The following is an 18,492-nucleotide window of genomic DNA, read 5'->3' on the forward strand; positions in this document are numbered from 1 at the left end:
TCTTACCTAAGGCAGCCAGAGAACCAGCCTGGACTCCAACACCCAGCCCATATACACCTAGCCGGTTCAGATTTTTTATGGGCTACTGTGTGCTGATCATTATATAAGGGCCAAATTCTCTACCAATACAGTGGGCACAAAAGGCAGCTGGGGTTATTAAAGTTGCCCAGAGCTCTCTTGGGCTAGTTGTTCCTAAGCTGCTGTCTGGTCTTCTCTCCTTCTTGTGAGCTTTTTCCTTATTACAGACTTGACATGGCTTTTCTACGCAAAGACCTTGGGACCAAGTGGTAGAGGCAGCATGGTAGGGTAGAAAGTGCATTGCACTAGGAATCAGGCCAGGCCGACACACATACTGGTTGTGTAACTTTGAGTGAGCTACTTAAACTTTTGGAGCAATGGTTTCCTCATCTACGAAATGGGATGACACCTCAGGCAGAAGCTGGAGGCTGGATCTACCCAAGCTACTTTGGGCGTAGGCCTAAAATATGTTATATATGCCATAGCCTCAAGCTGAGATTGCTTCAAGCTACGTGTGTTTGCCTCAGGACAATGTCCCTTTTGGCAGAACAAGCTAATGGAACATGTAGCTTACAAGGTGATAGGGATGGGGTAGGAGAGTGTGTGTGGCCTGAGGTACAGATGTGGGATATTCTGACAGGAAATCCAGATTACCTTACTTCTGTTTCCCTCTGAAATGGGTGACTGTTTGTTCTTCTCCTAGCTCATGTGTTAAGTCACTTGCAAAGAAGCACGTAATATATCGGAACTGCTCAAAGTGGTTTCGAGAAAGGGGAAAAAAAAAGCTTTATTTGCAAAGAACAAACCATTAATTTACACAAACTTACATCCCAGTTTATATACATTATGTATAGCTTATATACACAGTATTTCACACTGGATGCTGACCCCCAAAGCAGCATTGGGCCTGCTCCAGGCCACTCTTACAACAAAGCCTACTCCCCATCCCAGCTGGAAGCTTCTTAAATCAAGGAATGGCACACCCTAACCCCTCCTGGAGAGAGCTGTGAAATGGAGTTAAAGGAAATTTCTGGTTCCTTTTTATTTTGTGTTCAGGTGGCTTAGGCAAGCTTCTAGGCAGGAATGGTACCTGAGGCGGCACCATGGTGGTCTGAGGACTTCCTGGTGCTGGGCCAACCAAAAGCTTTCAGGAAGAATTCTGATGAAGGCTGCAGTTGCTCTCTCACCTGCCTGGCCAGGCTCCTGAAGGAGGCCAAGCCCTTCCAGCCTTGAATTTGTGAGTAGCATAAAGAAGAGGGCCTGTTTCGAGCAGGGACTGTCCTAACCCTCATTCTGCTGAGTCAGGAGTAGGGGCTCTAGTCTCAGCATGTTATCCATCTTGGGCAGGTCAATTTCCTTCTCTGGGCCTCAGCTTCCACATGAGTAACATAGTAAGTTGGGATAGATTCTCTCTAAGGGCCATTCTAGCTTTGCATTTCTCTGAATCTATGTGTATCCACCAGAAGTTACATAAAACACACATACTCACCGGTGGATCAAAATCTATCCATCTTCAGGATTCCTAGCCCTTTCCTGCTCAGGAAAATAAATTTGGCTTAGGATGGATGAAAAGGGATAAATGAGGCAAATATTGCATTTTCCAGGGATCCAGTAGCTGAGCAGACCCCACTATCTAGCAGTTGAAGTCCAGAAGCTGGCAAAAGCCTCTGTCATGCAATTTTCCTGGAAACCGCTATCATTTGTTTGCCCACAAATGTCATCGTCCTGTTCTCCATGCTAGCCTTGGTCCCCTGGTAAACTCACGTTGGTATAATCCCAAACTGTAAATCAATTTCCACATTCTTTTCATCACTGCTTCATCACTTTGCCAATATCTTCACAGCAACAAGGTCCTGCTACCTACTGCTTTCATCATCACCCCCTTTTCTCTAGGATTCCTTTGGTGAGTTCAGAATGAATAAAGGGTTGGGTGAGTCTCCTATTTCCCCTATATTCCCCACCACTTCTGGAGAATAGAATGGGGTGTCAGAATGTACTTTATGGGCACAATTAGGAAGGCCTTTCCTTCTCCCTTCTCTCATTCTTTTGGCTTTAGAACTGGCCCTCTCGGGTCTTTCCTCTATCCCTGAGGTGCCACTAGTACAAACATCTCTGTGGTATGGTGGAAAGAGATAAGGATTCATATAGTAGCTTAGTGAAGTAGATCAGGTCTTGTAACCTATTGTAGGGTAACAAAAGGAGGAACTTAGCCACAGTAGGGGCTCCATACATAAGGGTTGGTTTGTTCACTGGATGGATGAAAGAACATGTGGGGCATCTCTTTTGTGGGTACTGGAAACCTCTACTTTGAAGTCAGGTCAGGAAGTTCCTTCTGAATGCAAGGGCTCTAAGTATGATGACTGTTTCCCAAAGAAAGTCTTTTTTTTTTTTTTTTTTTGCCATAGAGCCCACTGGTAGCCAAGAGCAAAGTCATGACCATCAAAGATAAAATAAAAACGGGTATCTCTGGGTTTCTCCATAGGATCCTAAGGGATTTGGGTTCTACATTACTACTTTCACTCGTTCTCTAAAGACCCCAAATTCAGTATAATGCTGTGGTGTTTTGGAATAGTACTAATTTTGGAGTCAGACCTGGTCAAAGATCCAGGTCTTGACTTAAACTGGGTGAGATCTTGGTTAAATCACTTAATTCCTCTGAGCCTCATCTAAACAATGGGATTCGGGATATTATCTGCCCTCCTTTCTTCAAATGATATAATAAAAGATAAAGTACTTTATAAATTTTAAGAAGAGGCTCTCATCAGTTCCTGATACAACTGAGGAACTGCCCAAGGTTCTTTCTAGGAGTTGGGGCCAGACACATGTCTGTAGGTTGCCTCACCTTGGGTTGTAAGGCTGTCATTAGCAACCAGCGAATGGAGGCATACCCCAAACTCCTCTTGCCCTTACCCTTGAAGGGCCGAGCAATGTGGCTGCTTAGAAAGGGAAGGCATAGCTGAGAAATAAGTACTGGCAATTCTTGTAGGATTTCAGCTGCCTGAAGGAACTTATCCACTACCTCCTCAAAAGGAAATATGTTTCAGAGCAAGAGCAGCAGAATATTTAAGGTTGGTGCCCCCTGCTTTGGACTGCACATAGCACCCAGAAGCCATGCTTGGCCTAATAGCCTAAAGGACCCAATTAACAAAGTCCTTGAGTGGTTCCACCATATGATCAGGTGGGAAGCTTGGGGTAGGGCAGACGGTGCCTTTGGACCTGAAGTAGGGGGTAAAGCCCTGCCCAATGCATAGATGCTGGCTTCATCAGAGCCTGGATTCCAGGTGAGCAACCCTGGAATCTATGGTGACTATGCTCTGTGGTGGCTTTCTGTAGCCAGAGATAAGAAAGACTGGGTCAGCAGGGCATTAACTGCTGTCCTCTCAGATAAGACCTGAGCTAATGACTGCTTGGGTTGCAACAAACTTGACCAAAGAACATCTGGTCCTATCCCCCACGTCTTGCCCTTTGTAGGCCAGGTAGAAAAGCTCTGCCTTGCTGATGCCCAGGGACAGTCTAGGGTTTGGGAATTTTATTAGGTTATCATGGCAGCTGCCTATTACATCTCAAATACTAGAACTTAAAGGGACTTCTGGAGGTCATCCAACCTAACCATTTGCCCCAGATACAACCTGACTAAATGAATAATATTTGTATTGCTTAATAAAGGGGACACTCTCTTTGTGCCCAGGCAAGCTAAAGAGTATCCCAGACTCACAGAAGCACAGGTCCCAGGTTGGGCACCTGTCTCAGACAGAGGTAGGCTCTGTGGAGGAAAGAAGACAAAAGTTCTAGACACGCTGGGAAGGGAGACAAATGGGAGGGGCCCTAGGTAGTTTTCTGAGCATGAAGCATAGCTGTAAACAAAGTGAAAGGCACATGGGTCCAGGTATGGATTCAGGTTCTGATACAGGCATGTTTGTGGCTGTTCCCTGTAGTCATTCAGAGGAAGGCCAAACCCCCTGTCTCCAAAGCCCAGAAAGCTGCCCATAAATGTGGCTTTCAGCCTGAGTGGGAAAAGCTATCTGACCTTCCTGCAGGCTCTAACCCAGAGCAGCAAGGATGCTTCCACTGATGAGGATGCACCATTTGACAGGTTTCTCCCCTGGTCTCTGCCACAAGCACCTGCCTTTTCCCTCCCAGTCCTTCTCCTCATGCAACACTCCCCTCATGGCCCCTGCCCCCTAAATAGGAGTCAGAGCTGCTCATGCTTCTGTTTGCTACTGGTGTGCTCCTGAGGCGGCAGCTCCCTTTGGGTCAGATGTTCACCCCCAGAGTCTAGGAGTGCACCTTGGCTTTCTCTTGCCTGCTGCCCCAAACCCTCTATTTTAGTGCAAAAAGCTATAAATCGGACAATGGGGACCTTGGGGTTGAAAAGCCATGAAATAAGCCAGTCCATGTGGAGCCAAAGAAAGCAGTTCTGCTTCATGCAAACCCTGGGGCTCCATCAACTGTCCTGTTAACTCAAGGTCATTCTGAAAAGTCAAGCAGGCCTTGTCATCCTGAAGTCACTAGGGAATAAATAGTACTGGGGCATTTCTCTCTGAGGCTGCAACACCATTATACCTCACTCCGCAGCAGCACTTAAAGGCTCTGGGAGTCTTGGCTCCCAAACCTGGGGCAGGGGCATGGGTGGGGGCAGAACAGGGGGAATCTAGGATGCCGGGGCCTCGCCCAGCCTGATGGCTCCAAAGAAAGTGGTGTGCTTGCTCATATTGATAGAGATGTCGGCGTGCACCATCTTCACTGCAATCTTCTGCCGGGCTTTGAGGAGGCAGACACCAGCGGTGTAGCAAGTGTTGTAGTTCGTCTTGCCTGTTTCAATGCTGCGAGTGCACTGCAGGAAGGGTTTCTCATCCACCACCACCTCGTAGCTGGCAAAGTCAGTGAAGTTGATGTAGTACACCTGGATGAGAGGCAACAAGAAGGGATTGGGGAAGAGAGGAAAGAGAGGGTGGGCGGCTCTCCCCTGTGATGAGAACAGACAGGACCTTCTCAGATTAGCTGCCCAGTAACCACTGTGTGAAGGATAGGTGTCATGAAGGTGTGCTAGTTGGCCAACAGGAAGGGCAGGACGAGATGCTTACATACTGCTCCTTCCCCAGACTCCATGGGGCTTAGATGGCTGAGCATACCTTTCCTACAACAGCACACCTTTGGTCAGCTCTGTAAAGGCAAGAACCATGCCTTATTTGCCCTTTTGCTTCCCCCCACCCCCCCACATTCTTCAGCCCTGGTCTGAAGCACAATGCTCTGCACATATTAGGTGCTCAATTAGTGCTACAGAAATAAATGAACTCAGACTAACTTTCTAGTTCAAGGAGTCTCTGTGTATAAACTTAGAAAGTCACTGGTTCCCCAGAGAGTACCCAATAATGACTTGTCATTTCTTCCGCTCCTTAACAAGAAGCTCATTCAGCTTGGAGCCCCCTCACCCACCCACCCCTACCTGCCTGCAGCTGAACTTTGTCATAGATTTTCATAATGTCTTTTGGCCCTCTTGTTTGATATTCAAGGAAACAGATCCAGGGAGATGGAGGGCAATCACCACAAATGAGAAAAAGAATCTGGAAGAGCAAAACCCAGGTCCCTAACTTCACTTTTTTTTTTCCAGAACGAAGTGCTATCCTATGGGGATTTTCCCAACCAGCGTGGTGTCCAAGGCCTGAGGCCACTCTCGATTGCCCGGAAAATTAATTTTTCCATCCTTCACTACCCTTGTCCATCAAACGTCACCCCAAGCTTTGATTCCCCACTCCAGAAAGAGCTTAGCCCATAAGACATTTGCTCCTGGGGTTTGAACCTTTATTCCTCAAGTTAATTCACTTTCTGAAAGGAAGCTCCCTCCACCAGCTCTTCATGAGGGAGCAGTGTATTGAAGTGCCATGTAATCTCTTGGGCCAGGACCCAAGCTATGCCAAGATGTTTGGTGGGCTTAGCAAATGATTGTGAACCCACCTTCTCTGGCCATTGTCCTATGAGACCCATCTGCTGGCCCCACAGTTCTTCTGGCTATCCACCTGTTTGCTGCCTACCCCACAGGAGCCCCGACCTCAAGGCTTATTTACCTCTATCTCTGAGGAGCCACCCCAGTGGGGACAAACAACTGAGGGTGGAAGTGAAGGAGCACTGGCAGACCTGGAGCGTGGGCCTGGGGTAGGAAAGGGACAAAGGCAGAGGGAGCAAAGAGCTGGGAGAATGACAGCAGGAAGGAGGCAAGATCAACAGAGAAAATGGAATGGAGGAAGAAAAGGGAGAAAGAGGAAGGAAAGATAGTCAGAAATCTTTTTGAGGTGGAGAAAAAGTCTGCAGGAGCACTATACATTATAATGCCCAAGCTAGCAGCATAGGGAGGGGAGAAGGGTTCCCAGCTGTCCTGGAGTTGACTTTGAAAGAATATACTGAGACCAGGTTCAAGTTCAGCAGTAGAACCAAACAGCTCAGAATAGAAATATGGTGTCATACACCATGGGCCTGGGGCCCTGCAGGAGGGAATGAGATAGCAGTGGGAAGGGCTCATTTCAGTTTTTTCAATGATATCTGGCTAGGGAAAAAACCCTGAAGCACCCCTCCTCCCTTTCCTCCATTCAACTCCTTCCAAGTGCGTCTCCCACCCCCACCCCACCCCACCCCACTCCCACACCACCCTCGACTCCCTAAAGCCAGAAGTAAGCCATTGGTTGGTTTTGACTGGCTCCACAGTGCCCCTCTGTGGCCTGCACTGAATCTGCAGTCTGGATATAAGAAGAGTTAGGCCTAAGACCGTACTCACTTCTACCTGACTATAGATGAAGTAGGTGCCGTCCACCAGTACCTCCAGCTCCCCGCTGCGGGGATGTAGCTTAAACACTTTGGGGTTCATAGTGATGCGAGACCAGTCATTGAGCACTCCACCTGAAAGATCTCAGTATGAGAGAAGGGCAGACACTCAGTATATGTCAGAATGATAAGGACAAAAGAAGTAAGAAATAGCAAACAGTACACCTCCCCACCCCTATCCCACAGCAAGTGGGACAGCCCAGAAGGGTAAGCTTTAAGAATCATATTTGGGTCTAGAGTGGACAATGGTGGTGATTAAATGTATAAATATAAAAACGTTTTTGAATGAGGAAGAACAAAAGAATATCAACATTGAAAGGTATTAGAAAAGGAATGGTATACAAGAAAAAATATAATCAATGCAAGCTAGGGTCTACAGTCAATAGTAACATTGTAATGTGCTTCCACTGAATGTAACAAAGGTATTATGCCAAAACTAAATATCAACAGGCAGGGGGCATGGGGTAGGGGTATAGAGTCTTTTTTTTTTTTTAACATGGGCAAGCACCGAAAATCGAACGCGGGACCTCAGGCATGGCAGGCGAGAACTCTGCCTGCTGAGCCACCGTGGCCCACCTGGTGTATAGATTCTTTGCGGAAGAAAAGGAAATGTCTTCATATAGATTATGTGGTAACGCATGGCTATTTACTTAGGTTGGATTGTATGATGTGTGAAAAAAAACTGTTTAAAAATGAACAGAGAAAAACAAGTGCTAGAGAAAATCTGCAGAAAGAGATGTACTTATTCACTGTCAGTAGGGAAACAGAGTTGCACCCCGTTGGAGGGCAGTGTGGTGGTTCCACAGGAGGCTAGGGGTGGGGTTACCATATGATCTTGCAACCCTGTTGCTCAGTATATACCTGGAAGAACTGAGAGTGGGGACACGAATGGACATTTGCACACTGGTGTTTCTAGTGGCAGTGTTCCAGCAATTCCCAATGGATGGAGGTAGCCTAAGGGTACACTGAGGAATGTGAGGGGGAACTACAGTGTATACATACAATGGACTACTGAACAGCTGCAAGAAGGAAGGACTTTGTGAGGCATGCAACTGGGTGAATGAACCTTCAGGGCAGTATGTTGAATGAAATGTCAGAAAGAAAAAGATAAATATTATTACCCCTCACTCATATGGACTAACTATAATATAAAAACTTGGAGAATTGAAGTTGAGAGCAGGAGCTATCAGGTTGGGGCATACTGTAAAAGTCCTGGATTGTAAGGTCTTATAGCAGTCACATCTATTCAGGAGGAGTAACTGTTTATTTCTAAATTCTGAGATACTGGGCTATTTGTGTTAACCTGGTCATTCCCTGAAACTTCAGGTATTTTTGTGACGCCTGAGACTCAGAGTTAGAGCACTGAGGCTATGAAAGTCAGCATTACCCCATACAGCAACTGCTTAAGAAGTTGAGAAAGGGATCAGACTTTGACTAGAGATATGAATGAAGTTGATCTGGTCCATATTTTAAAACTTCAACTTCTGTGTGAGACCAAAGGGCAAGATATTTTTGATGTAAAATTTATATTTTAGGTAGTGTATTATCTAATTTAACTTGTATGGTCAATTTATTTGAACATCATAACTACATGAAATCTTGAATAGGGCATGAAATCTTGTTGGTTTGTACAAGATAGTGTGATGCTCCGATATATCTCAGTATAATTTTGGTAGAGAATAAAAAAGTATTTGCAAAGTCCCCTTGGGGGACTGAGGAGAAAGGAGGAAATATTAACCTTCCCCACCTGGGGAATTCCTGATATTCTCACAAGCAGTGGGGACAACCAATTCAATAGGTTGAGCCCTCTTTCTTAGGGTTTGCCTCTATGAAACTTATTCCTGCAAAGGGGAAGCTAAGCCTACTTATAATTATGCCTAAGAATCACCCCAGAGAACCTCTTTTGTTGCTCACATGTGGCCTCTCTCACCTGCCAATGTAGGAGGCAGGCCTTCCCCTCTTTCTAGTTCAGCTGTGCTCTCTGTGGAAAATCCCCAACCCCCCTCTCCTGACCTTCAGGAATGGGTAAAACTGCAGGCAAGCGAGATAAGACACATTCCTGGGATAGAAACCCCCTCCCCTAGCCTTCAGGAACTGGTGAAGCTGAAAGTAGGCAAGATAAGACATTCTGGGGTGGGGACCCCTCCCTTAATGGTTCAGCTTTGGGCCATTCTCAACTTAAATCAGCCAATTGTTTCCCTTGTCTTTAACATGTCAAACAGTCTATAAAAGCTAAAGTTGCCTTTTGTTCGGGGCTCAGACTTTCAGAGGCTACTCGCTGAGCCCTATGGCCATAGCAAATAAAACCTGCTTCCTGAAACTAAGGATCCTTAGTCTCAGCCTGTTCTAACTTTGCTGAACGTTCCTGGAGGCCTGTGGCTCGTTCCTGGTTTTCGTGCTACACTAACTTGGCAGGTGAACTCACTGCCCTCGCTTCTATGTGGGACATGACTCCCAGGGGTGTAAATCTCCCTGGCAACATGGGACAGAACTCCTGGGATGAGTCAGGACCCGGCACCTTGGGATCAAGAAAGCCTTCTTGAACAAAAGGGGGGAGACGAAGTGAGACAAAATAAAGTGTCAGTGGCTGAGAGATCTCAAACAGAGTCAAGAGGTTATCCTGGCAGTTATTCTTATGTATTATGTAGATATCCCTTTTTAGTTTATGGTGCATTGGAGTGGGTGGAGGGAAGTACCTGAAACTGTTGAGCTGTGTTCTAGTAGCCTTGATTCTTGAAGACTGCATAACTATATAGCTTTTACATGTGACTGTGTGATTTTGAAAACCTTGTGCCTGATGCTCCTTTTATCCAGGATATGAGTAAAAAAAAATAGGGATAATAATAAATAAATAATGGGGGGGATAAGGGGTAAAAAATTGGGTAGATTGAAATACTAGTGGTCAATGAGAGGGAGGGTTAAGGGATATGGGAGTATGAATTTTTTCTTTTTATTCTTTTTCTGGAGTGATGCAAATGTTCTAAAAATGATCATGCTGATGTATACACAACTATGTAGTGATATTGTAAGCCACTGATTGAATACTTTGGATGAACTGTATGTGTGTGAATTTATCTCAATAAACTATTTTAAAAAAGAAAAAAAAATGAGGTATCATCTCTACTGCACAGGGAACAGTATATCAAGGTGGTTAAAAGTGTAAAATCTAGATTCAAATCCTGCCTCTGCAATTTGCCAGCAATGTAGCATTGTACATCCAACTTAATATCTCTGTACTTGAGTTTTCTCATCTGTATAGGGGATAATAGTCCCTGTCATAGATCACTGTGAGAATTAAATGAGTGTGTAAATCATATAAAACTGTGCCTGATAAAATAAGTACTCAATGCAAGTTAGCTCTTGTGATGTCCTATTACAGAGATCACTGGTTCTCAAAGCTGTATGCACTGGTTGGTGGGAGTGTAAAATGGTGTGGCTACTATAGAAAACAGTTTGGTGTTATCTCAAAAAGTTAAAAAAAGTACTACCATTTCATCCAGCCATCCCAGTTCTAGCCAAAAGAACTGAAAGCAGGGACTTGGACAGATATTTGTATATCAATGTTCATTGCCACATCATTCACAATTGCCAAAAGTTGGAAGCAACCCAACTGTCCATCAAATGACGAATGAATAAATAAAATGTGGTAAATACACACAACGGAATATTATTCAGGCGTAGAGAGGAATGAGGTTCTGATATATACAACAACATGGATGAACTCTGAAGATGTCAAGTTGAGTGAAATAAGCCAGACACAATGGGACAGATAATGTAAGCTGTCACTGATATGAAATAATTTGAATAAGCAAATTCATTGAGCCAATAACTAGAATATAGGTTACCAGGGGTGGTGTGTGGGTAGGGAACAAGGAGTTAAGGCTTAAATTGTATAGGGTTTCTATTTAGATGGTGGTGATGGTAACACAACATTGTGAATGTAACTAATTCCACTGAATTATATATTTGCAGTGGTTATATATGTTACTAGAAAAATTTTTAAAAAAAATTCATAGGTCTGTAGAACTATAGTTAATAGTATAATTAGAAAATGTTCTTTCAACAGTGGTAATAAATGTAACACATTAATGCACTAATAATAGGATAGTGTACAGGAACTCTATTTTATGCGTGATTTTTTCTATAAACCCATAATTCTTTAATAAAAAAGAAAAAAACAAAGAACTGCATTTGCAAGCAGGGAAGGTATTCTGTTTATAAGATGGCTGCCAAGCCTACATCAGGCTCCCTAGAGTCTGCCTGTCTGTCTTCTTCCATCCTTTCCCAACCCCTTCACTGGCAAGAGTCATCAACACCAGCTAGTTGGAATTTGGGGCAGGGGAGTGGTGAGAGAAGAGTCGGCACACTGCTCTGTCTTTGTTGTTCTGGGGCCAGCATAGGCAAAATTCAGACACTGAGTGGCAGGCTAGGTCTTATTATTCAATTTTACTTTCACAGTTTTAGATCCTGAATCCCTTTCCTGTCTCATAGGTTCATGGGGTTCCTCCTTTCCCCTCAAGATATTTCTTTTCATGGCTCCTCTATCCCCACTCCTTTCTGGAAAGCCTCCCTCCCTGGATCCTTGGGAAACTATTGAGCACAATGAACTATCTATCTGGAGAATCTTAGGAAGCAGGGGTGATTCAGACTCCATGGCTGCCAGAGCTATTGACCACCAGCCCCATAGGTGAGGGAGATCTTCATGAGAGCAAAGCTGTACTAGAATCATCCAGGGGGATAGAAGAGGGTGTCTGGGAGCTGCTCCACCCTTGTCAAAGCATCTGTCTCTTATCCCCACTCCAGTCAAAGGTGGAGGGGCAGTCATCTGCCTTGGCTGTCTTGGGGAGCCAGCAGGTGTGAGGAGGAGCAAAAGCTTCCCTTTCCATTCTGCAGAAAGAGGGATGTTCTTTCCCACCATGAGAGGAAAGAGTCCAAGCCCATGGGGCCTTTTCCCTTCTAAACTATCACCCAAGAAAGTATGTTTCTTCACCCAAGAAATTAAATTTTGATCATCCATCTTGGGCCTGTCTCAGGAAGCCATCTTTCTGAGGTGTGAGGAAAGAGGCCTTGGGAAAAGGTGGCCTCTGTCCTAGAGGTGGTAAGTAGAGTCAGATCTTTTCTACAGATGCTCTGTGTGACATCTTCACACTCATGTCTCCTTCACCTGTGCTTCTGGTAGAACCAAAGTTCAGTACAGACTAGTACTGGAGATTGTCTCAGAGGAGTGTGAAACAATCTCGTCACGTGGGAGTGGTAGCAAAATCAGCAACTGCTGCCACAGAATAAAACTTGAGGTCACCCCTCTAAATACCCAAACAAATCTATTTCCTGAACTGTCTCAGTCTTCCCTGTACAGATGATGATCACAGCCCACCCAGTGCCTTGGGGCCCATGGCACCTGATTCCAGCAGGACTGCTTGGTTTTGGTGCCATTCTGTTCCTTTTTACATTTGTGAAGCTATTATCAGGCATCCAGGTGGCTGTCAGGGGAGTAGCTAAGCCCAATCATTAAGGAATCTCAGAACAGCCAGTTCTCAACCAAATGGGCTCTCAGAGGTTGTCCTCTAACCTTCATTTACTGCTTACAAACTTACAGCCCCTCCTTTTAACTCCAAGCTCTGTAAACATCTGGCATCTTGGCTAGCTTGCTGCTTTCCAAGGCTCCCAGGGGTTCATGAATTTTAGGCTTTGTTTACTCTGGGGACTGGACATTATTTTATAGGTTTGTTCTTTCATGAATGTTCATGTCTTTTGGGGGAAGAAAATGAACCTAGCCATTTAGTGGAGTGTACATACACATCAACTGAAGCAGGAGTGTGAAGTGGAAAGAGCTGATTGATGTTGTTTTGGATCCCAGTTCCTATACTTAAACTATGAAATCTTGGACAAGTTAATGAAACTTTCTGAGTTTCAGTTTCTGTCTCTGTAAAAAGGAGCTAATACCTACCCCATAGGGTTGTCGTGAGGATCCAGGGAAATAAAAGACAAAGAAGGTATGTTGAAAACTCTCAAGTACCATATGAATATAAGGCAGTATGATTTATTTTAGTATTATCCAATCTCTCTGGGACTCTGCTGCCTCATCTTTTAAAGGGAGGGATTACATTAAGTCACTTTCTCAGCCTTATTAATATGTTCCCTCTTTTGATGGACACTAATATCTCATGCCCCCTGGAGATTCTAATATGCTCCCCACCCTAGAGAGCAACACCCCTTCCATCCATTTACTGTGTGGACCCATCACAAGCAGAATTTAGTTTTATGTAGTTTCACCTTCGCTAATCTGTACTGCGAAAATGCTTGTCAAACTACACTTATACACAGGGTGACTCTGATATAACCTCCATCCCCCAAGAATCCCTGGGTTAGATGTCTTATGTCCCTTTCAGTTTCATCATCAATGATTCTAAAGGCAATTTGGGTGTAGCAACCAGCCTTGGTGCAAGCAATTAGTCAGGACAGCCACCAGAGGGCGGGATGGTGTAGAGAATGGTCCTTGGCCAAGGGTACTTTGCTGGCCTGGTAATAATTTGGAGGCTGGGGGTGAGGAAGGGAAGGAGCTCCTTTTTGGGAGAGAGCCCACTTTGACTCTTACCATTCTTGACTTGAATTGCTGACCCTTGGCCCTGTAGATGCACCACAGCTGGCTGGGAGGATGAGAAGGATAGAGAGTGGTCACTGTGAGTAATGGCTGCTTGCTCAGCTACCAGTGCCCATGTTACTACCTATAGTTTCTAATCTCCTTTTGCATCACGATTCTGCTCCCTCCCCCCTTGTCTTGGGATGCTACTGACCACATTTTTATTAGAGGGTAGTGTGATGTTGTAGCTCTGCCACCTCCTCACTATGTGACCTTAGTCAAATATAATGCCTCCAAGTCTTATTTCCCTACCTGTAAAATGGGGATTATGAGAATCTGCCTGGCCTCCCTCACAGGGATGCCTGAAGAGCAAATGAGGTGATGGTTATAAAATTGCCCTGCAAAAAACCATCAAGTGCTGTTCAGCTGTGTAGATTTATCACTAACAGCTGTAGTGAAGGCAGCTGAGATGAGACCAGGCAAGGCCGCAGAATCTTGCCAATAGAGAGTGATTAGGAAGCCCAGAGATTAGGGAGGGGGTCTACAAGCCATTAGGCCAGAAGCCCAGTCTGGCTATGGCCTGGACCTAGTTGGCTGTTTTTCAAGGACATACTCTTAAGCTTCTAAGCTCCTGATCCCAGGTGGTCTGAGTGCCGACAAAGTGTCTGAAGTGGCTGGGGAGTTTGAGGTCCTAGTGAATAGGTATGACTGGCAGTTCATTTCAATTGCTTACTGATCTTGGATATGGTGACCCTCTGTGACCTGGCAAGAGTCAGTTCCCTTAGCTGAAGGCAGGCTTTGGGGCAAAGCTTTCCTATTCATACAAACAGGATGGGACTATGAGTTAAAAAGCCTCAGAAACTCTAGGGTGTCCTTATAAAATAAAGTCTTGGCAAATTTAATAGGGATCAAAGTCAAAGGTGGCTCTAGCCTATGGATTTCCCTCCTCCCCAGGGAGACAGCAATCCCCAGCCAACCTGATTTTCTCGAGTTCCAGCTTTATCAGTAGCACCTGCAAAATAGAACAGGCCAGTCAGAGGGCATGCTGTTTCTACTTTCTTTTCTTCTCACCTAAGTAGTCAGTGGCAGGGAGCCTTGCTCCCTGCACTCAGTCATGTCTGTGTTTTATTCTTCAAGGTTCAGAGTTGGAGGGAGAATCAGAGAGTAAATGAAGGGCCCTGGGATGGGAGAGGACACCCCTTCCTTCACTGGACCCAGCATCCAGCTGGGAAGCTGACCTCTTGCCAATGCTGGCCCAAGACAAGCCCCACTGAACACTTGTGGGCAGAGATGAGAGGGCACTCCTGTCACCATGAGCGTTTGTGCTTCTCTATAACCTGCTCTGGTCTTTTGCCCCCCCATCTTTTTTTTTTCTTCACGGAGCATATTACTGTATGTAATTATCTTGTTTCTTTAATTGTCTCTCTCTTTCTCTAGGACATGAACTCCAGGAGGACAGGAACCACTCATCAATATATTTCCTGAACACAGAAAGCACTTGATTAATATTTGCCTAATGATTGGATGAAAACAATCCTTAGCTATCTCTTGTGCCAACAGCCATGATGAAGCATTATTAGCTCTGTTTGAACTACAGGGTCAAAGAAGCTGAGTCCTGCTGCACATTTCTTGGACTTGGAGAAATCAGCCATAACCAGTTCATTTCTGTAAAGCCCCAAGAAACAGGAGGGGAGCAGGGGTAAGAAATAACAATTGTCAGAAGTCCAGGCAGTTTGACTGTTATCAATGCCAATTTGGCAGTTTTGGATCTGCATTCATACCTTTGGGTGTCCTTCTGGGCCCAAGGGGAAAGATGCAGAGGGATTTTAGGTGGCATTCAAATGGGCAGTGTGGTGGGGATGAAGATTTAGTGCAAGAAGCACTTGGTTCCTTGATAGCACAGTCTTGGTGCCACAGCCTGAGGGACTCAAGCTTCCAACTCATTGACTATGAGTGACTACTTGTCTACCTTTATGGAAGAGGTCCTTCAGAGTTAATGGGATGAAACTGTCACTTCGTCCAGTCCTCAACATTCCTCCTCATAGTCAAATTCCATGCAAACATTAGCACGTGGAGATAGATGCTGGGAATCAGAGCAGACCAAATTCCTCCCCCAGAGGAACTGTAGTTAACCCTCCAGGCCTCTGAATTTGGCACATATGAATTTACTGGTAAGCACTGGTTCATTATAGGGATGCTTAGAGTTAGGGAAGACTTGTGATGCAAGGGTTGAGATATGGTAAGGACAGGTGACTTGTCTTTGACAGGCTGGTACAAACAATAAGTTAGAGCAGGCCAGTCCATTCTAGCTGTTCAATGGGCTAGGAAAACTGCATTTCTTATTGCAGACAAACCCAATTACCTCCATTTGAAACCTCTCTCATGATAAGGAGCCTAGGGGGTTAGGGGGACAAAGGAACTCACCAGAAGGTCCCTGGAGGCCAGGGGGTCCTTGAGGCCCGGGAGGACCTGGAGGGCCAGGTGGTCCCATAACAGTTGTTCCTGGAATTCCAGGAATTCCTGGAATCCCTGGGGGCCCCTGGGGTCCTGGAGGTCCTGGAGGTCCTGGAGGTCCATTGGGCCCAGGAGGCCCTGCCTTCTTTCCTAAAAAACAAGATTCAATGTTACATTTATAGTTATTTACTGTCAGGAGTGCACAGATTCCTAGTGATGCAAAGTCTACCTTCTGGGGGTACCTGTTGTTAAAGAGCTAGATACTTTTATCACATGTGATACACACACACACACAAACACATACACACACACTCACAGTCTCCCTTATCCAATTTTATTTGATAAGAATTTTCTGAACTAGGCTTGAGGATATAGAAATAAATAGCTCTAAAGAGTCCACACTCTAATGGAGAAATAGACACAGTCACAGTATAGGAATACTATATTAGCGGTACAGCCAAACCACTTAAGAGGTCAGGGAAAGCTTCAAAAAGGTTACATTTCAGCTGAGTCCAAAGGATAACTACCAAGTGACTAGACCTATGGGCCTATGTGCTTTTTAGAATTCGGCTATGGTTGAAGACTGTGGCTTTCATGTTTACTGCCCAGTTTGGGGGACTTGATGTGGATAACAAGAAGTTAGGAGGGCAGACTGACCTTAGGAACAATATTCCTGCAAGCTCTGCTGTGCACTCCCCCTGCTGTCAGCTACATCCAGGAAGGTTTCCTATTGTGTCAGAATGTACAGGAAGTGGGGGCTGGGATGGGGGCAGTGCTGGTCGGGAATGAGGAGTGAGAAGGCCTTTGGGAGAGGAGAGGCATTCAGAGAGAGAGAGATCATTTCAGGACCCCATCCACAGAGAATAAGGAATTCAGATCTAGAGCACATGTCTCCCAGGAAAAGTCCCTGTAGTCTTACAGACCTAGAAACATGAACTTTAGTGTTCTCCCTTTACTTAGCAAATGAAAGAATCTGCCCAGTTTCTAGATCTGGCCAGTTTCAAGATGTTAAAGAGGAAAACCACCTCCCTTCAGATTTGGGGAGCTTCCATATCAGGCTTATTCTGTGCCTACATTTCAATTCCAGCTAGTGATAGTGGAAAGAACAGGGAATCCAGTCAAGAGATAAAGATGGAAGCCCGAGCTCTGCCATGGACACACTTTGGGCAAATCCCTTCCTCTCCCTGAGCTTTAGTTTCTCCATCTGTAAAATGAGGAGCTTGGCCTTGATGATCTAAATTTCTTTCAAAGTCTAACTCTAACGTGCTTTAAAAAGGACTGATTTCCCTCCAGGAGCCAGGTCCACTTTCCCCTTTTATCTCTGAATGCGGTAGACATCTAGGATAGTGCATATTAGGCTGTCCCATATCCCAGCATTTCCAGACCTAAGAGTAATTTCCAAGCTAGATGGTGCTCTGTGGGTAGTATGAACTTTAGCTTCAAGAATGTGAGTTTCTAGGGATTGCTAATGTAATTTTGGAAGAATTACAGCCAGAAACTTCTCCAGTCAAAGAGAATAATGGTGGCAGTGTAAACAGAATGTTCACTTATGAAAATGTTAGAAGGCATTTGGGGAAAAGTTTAGTACTGCAGCTGGTCCTCTCTGCTTATCAGCAACCAGGTTGAGGCAAATGTGCTTTCCATACTTGCATACTTACAGAAAGTTGGGCCCTCAGAGGAACATGTACAAAATGACCCCTGGACCAAGAGGATGAATTTAGAGGATTGCATTCCTTCTCCAGATTGCTCTACTTTTTTAAAAAACTTTTTTTTGTTATTAAATATAACATATATAGAAAAAAGCAATAAATTTCAAAGTGCATTGTAAAAAGTAGTTATAAAACATATTTAAGAATTTGGTATGGGTTATAACTATAACCCACAATTTTAGTATTTTCCTTCTAACTGCTCCAAGACATTGGAGACTAAGAGGAATATCAATATAATGATTCAGCAGTCATACTCATTTAAGTCCTATCTTCTCTGTTATAGCTCCTTCTCCTTTCCTCCTTCTCCCAATCTTTAGAAGTATTTTAGCTCTACTCTTTCCAACTTGAAAAAGTCGGTAATATGGGATAGGGGGATGGAACTAGTTGATATTCTTGGAGAGGCTGCCCTCCTGCCCTGGGTTTCAGGACTTATCTGGCCTAGGAAGCCATAAGGAGGTTATAGGTTTCTGGAAAGGATTCTTAGTATGTGAAATTTTGTAGAATCTGAGATAGAGCCCTAGGTATTCTTTAGGGTTAACAGGAATGGTTTTAGTTGGGGTTTGGCAAACTGTGGTAATTAGCAACATCTAGCTAAAGCTTGCATAAGAATAGCCTCCAGAATAGCCTCTCAACTCTATTTGAACTCTCTTAGCCACTGATAGCTTATTTTGTTACATTTCTTTTCCCTCTTTTGGTAAGGATGGCATTGTCGATCCCACAATGCCAGGACATCATCCCTGCAGGTTATGTCCCATGTTGCCAGGGAGAGTTAACATCCCTGAAGTCAAATTTCACATGGGGGTAGGGTAATAATTTTGCTTGCAGAGTTGGGCTTAGAGAGAGAGAGGCCACTTCTGAGCTATAAAAGAGGTCCTCTGGAAGTAACTCTTAGGCATAACTATAGGTAGGCTTAGG

At 44.8% G+C, this 18,492-nt stretch overlaps 1 protein-coding gene across 1 annotated transcript in view; it reads right to left on the reverse strand.

The window, feature by feature from the left end:
- Positions 1 to 786: 786 nt before the first annotated feature.
- EDA (ectodysplasin A) overlaps positions 787 to 18,492 on the reverse strand; it is an 80,804-nt gene continuing 63,098 nt past the window's right edge. The window contains exons 3-7 of the mRNA XM_077146999.1: positions 15,839 to 16,018; positions 14,392 to 14,426; positions 13,430 to 13,481; positions 6,788 to 6,918; positions 787 to 4,921 (exon numbers count right to left, since the gene is read on the reverse strand). Coding sequence (XP_077003114.1) covers positions 4,670 to 4,921; positions 6,788 to 6,918; positions 13,430 to 13,481; positions 14,392 to 14,426; positions 15,839 to 16,018 — 650 coding nt within the window. The 3' untranslated portion in view covers positions 787 to 4,669. The remainder of the gene's footprint in view (positions 4,922 to 6,787; positions 6,919 to 13,429; positions 13,482 to 14,391; positions 14,427 to 15,838; positions 16,019 to 18,492) is intronic.

The sequence above is a fragment of the Tamandua tetradactyla genome, chromosome X (genome assembly GCF_023851605.1).
Source record: "Tamandua tetradactyla isolate mTamTet1 chromosome X, mTamTet1.pri, whole genome shotgun sequence".
In the NCBI taxonomy this organism is placed as follows: Eukaryota; Metazoa; Chordata; class Mammalia; order Pilosa; family Myrmecophagidae; genus Tamandua; species Tamandua tetradactyla.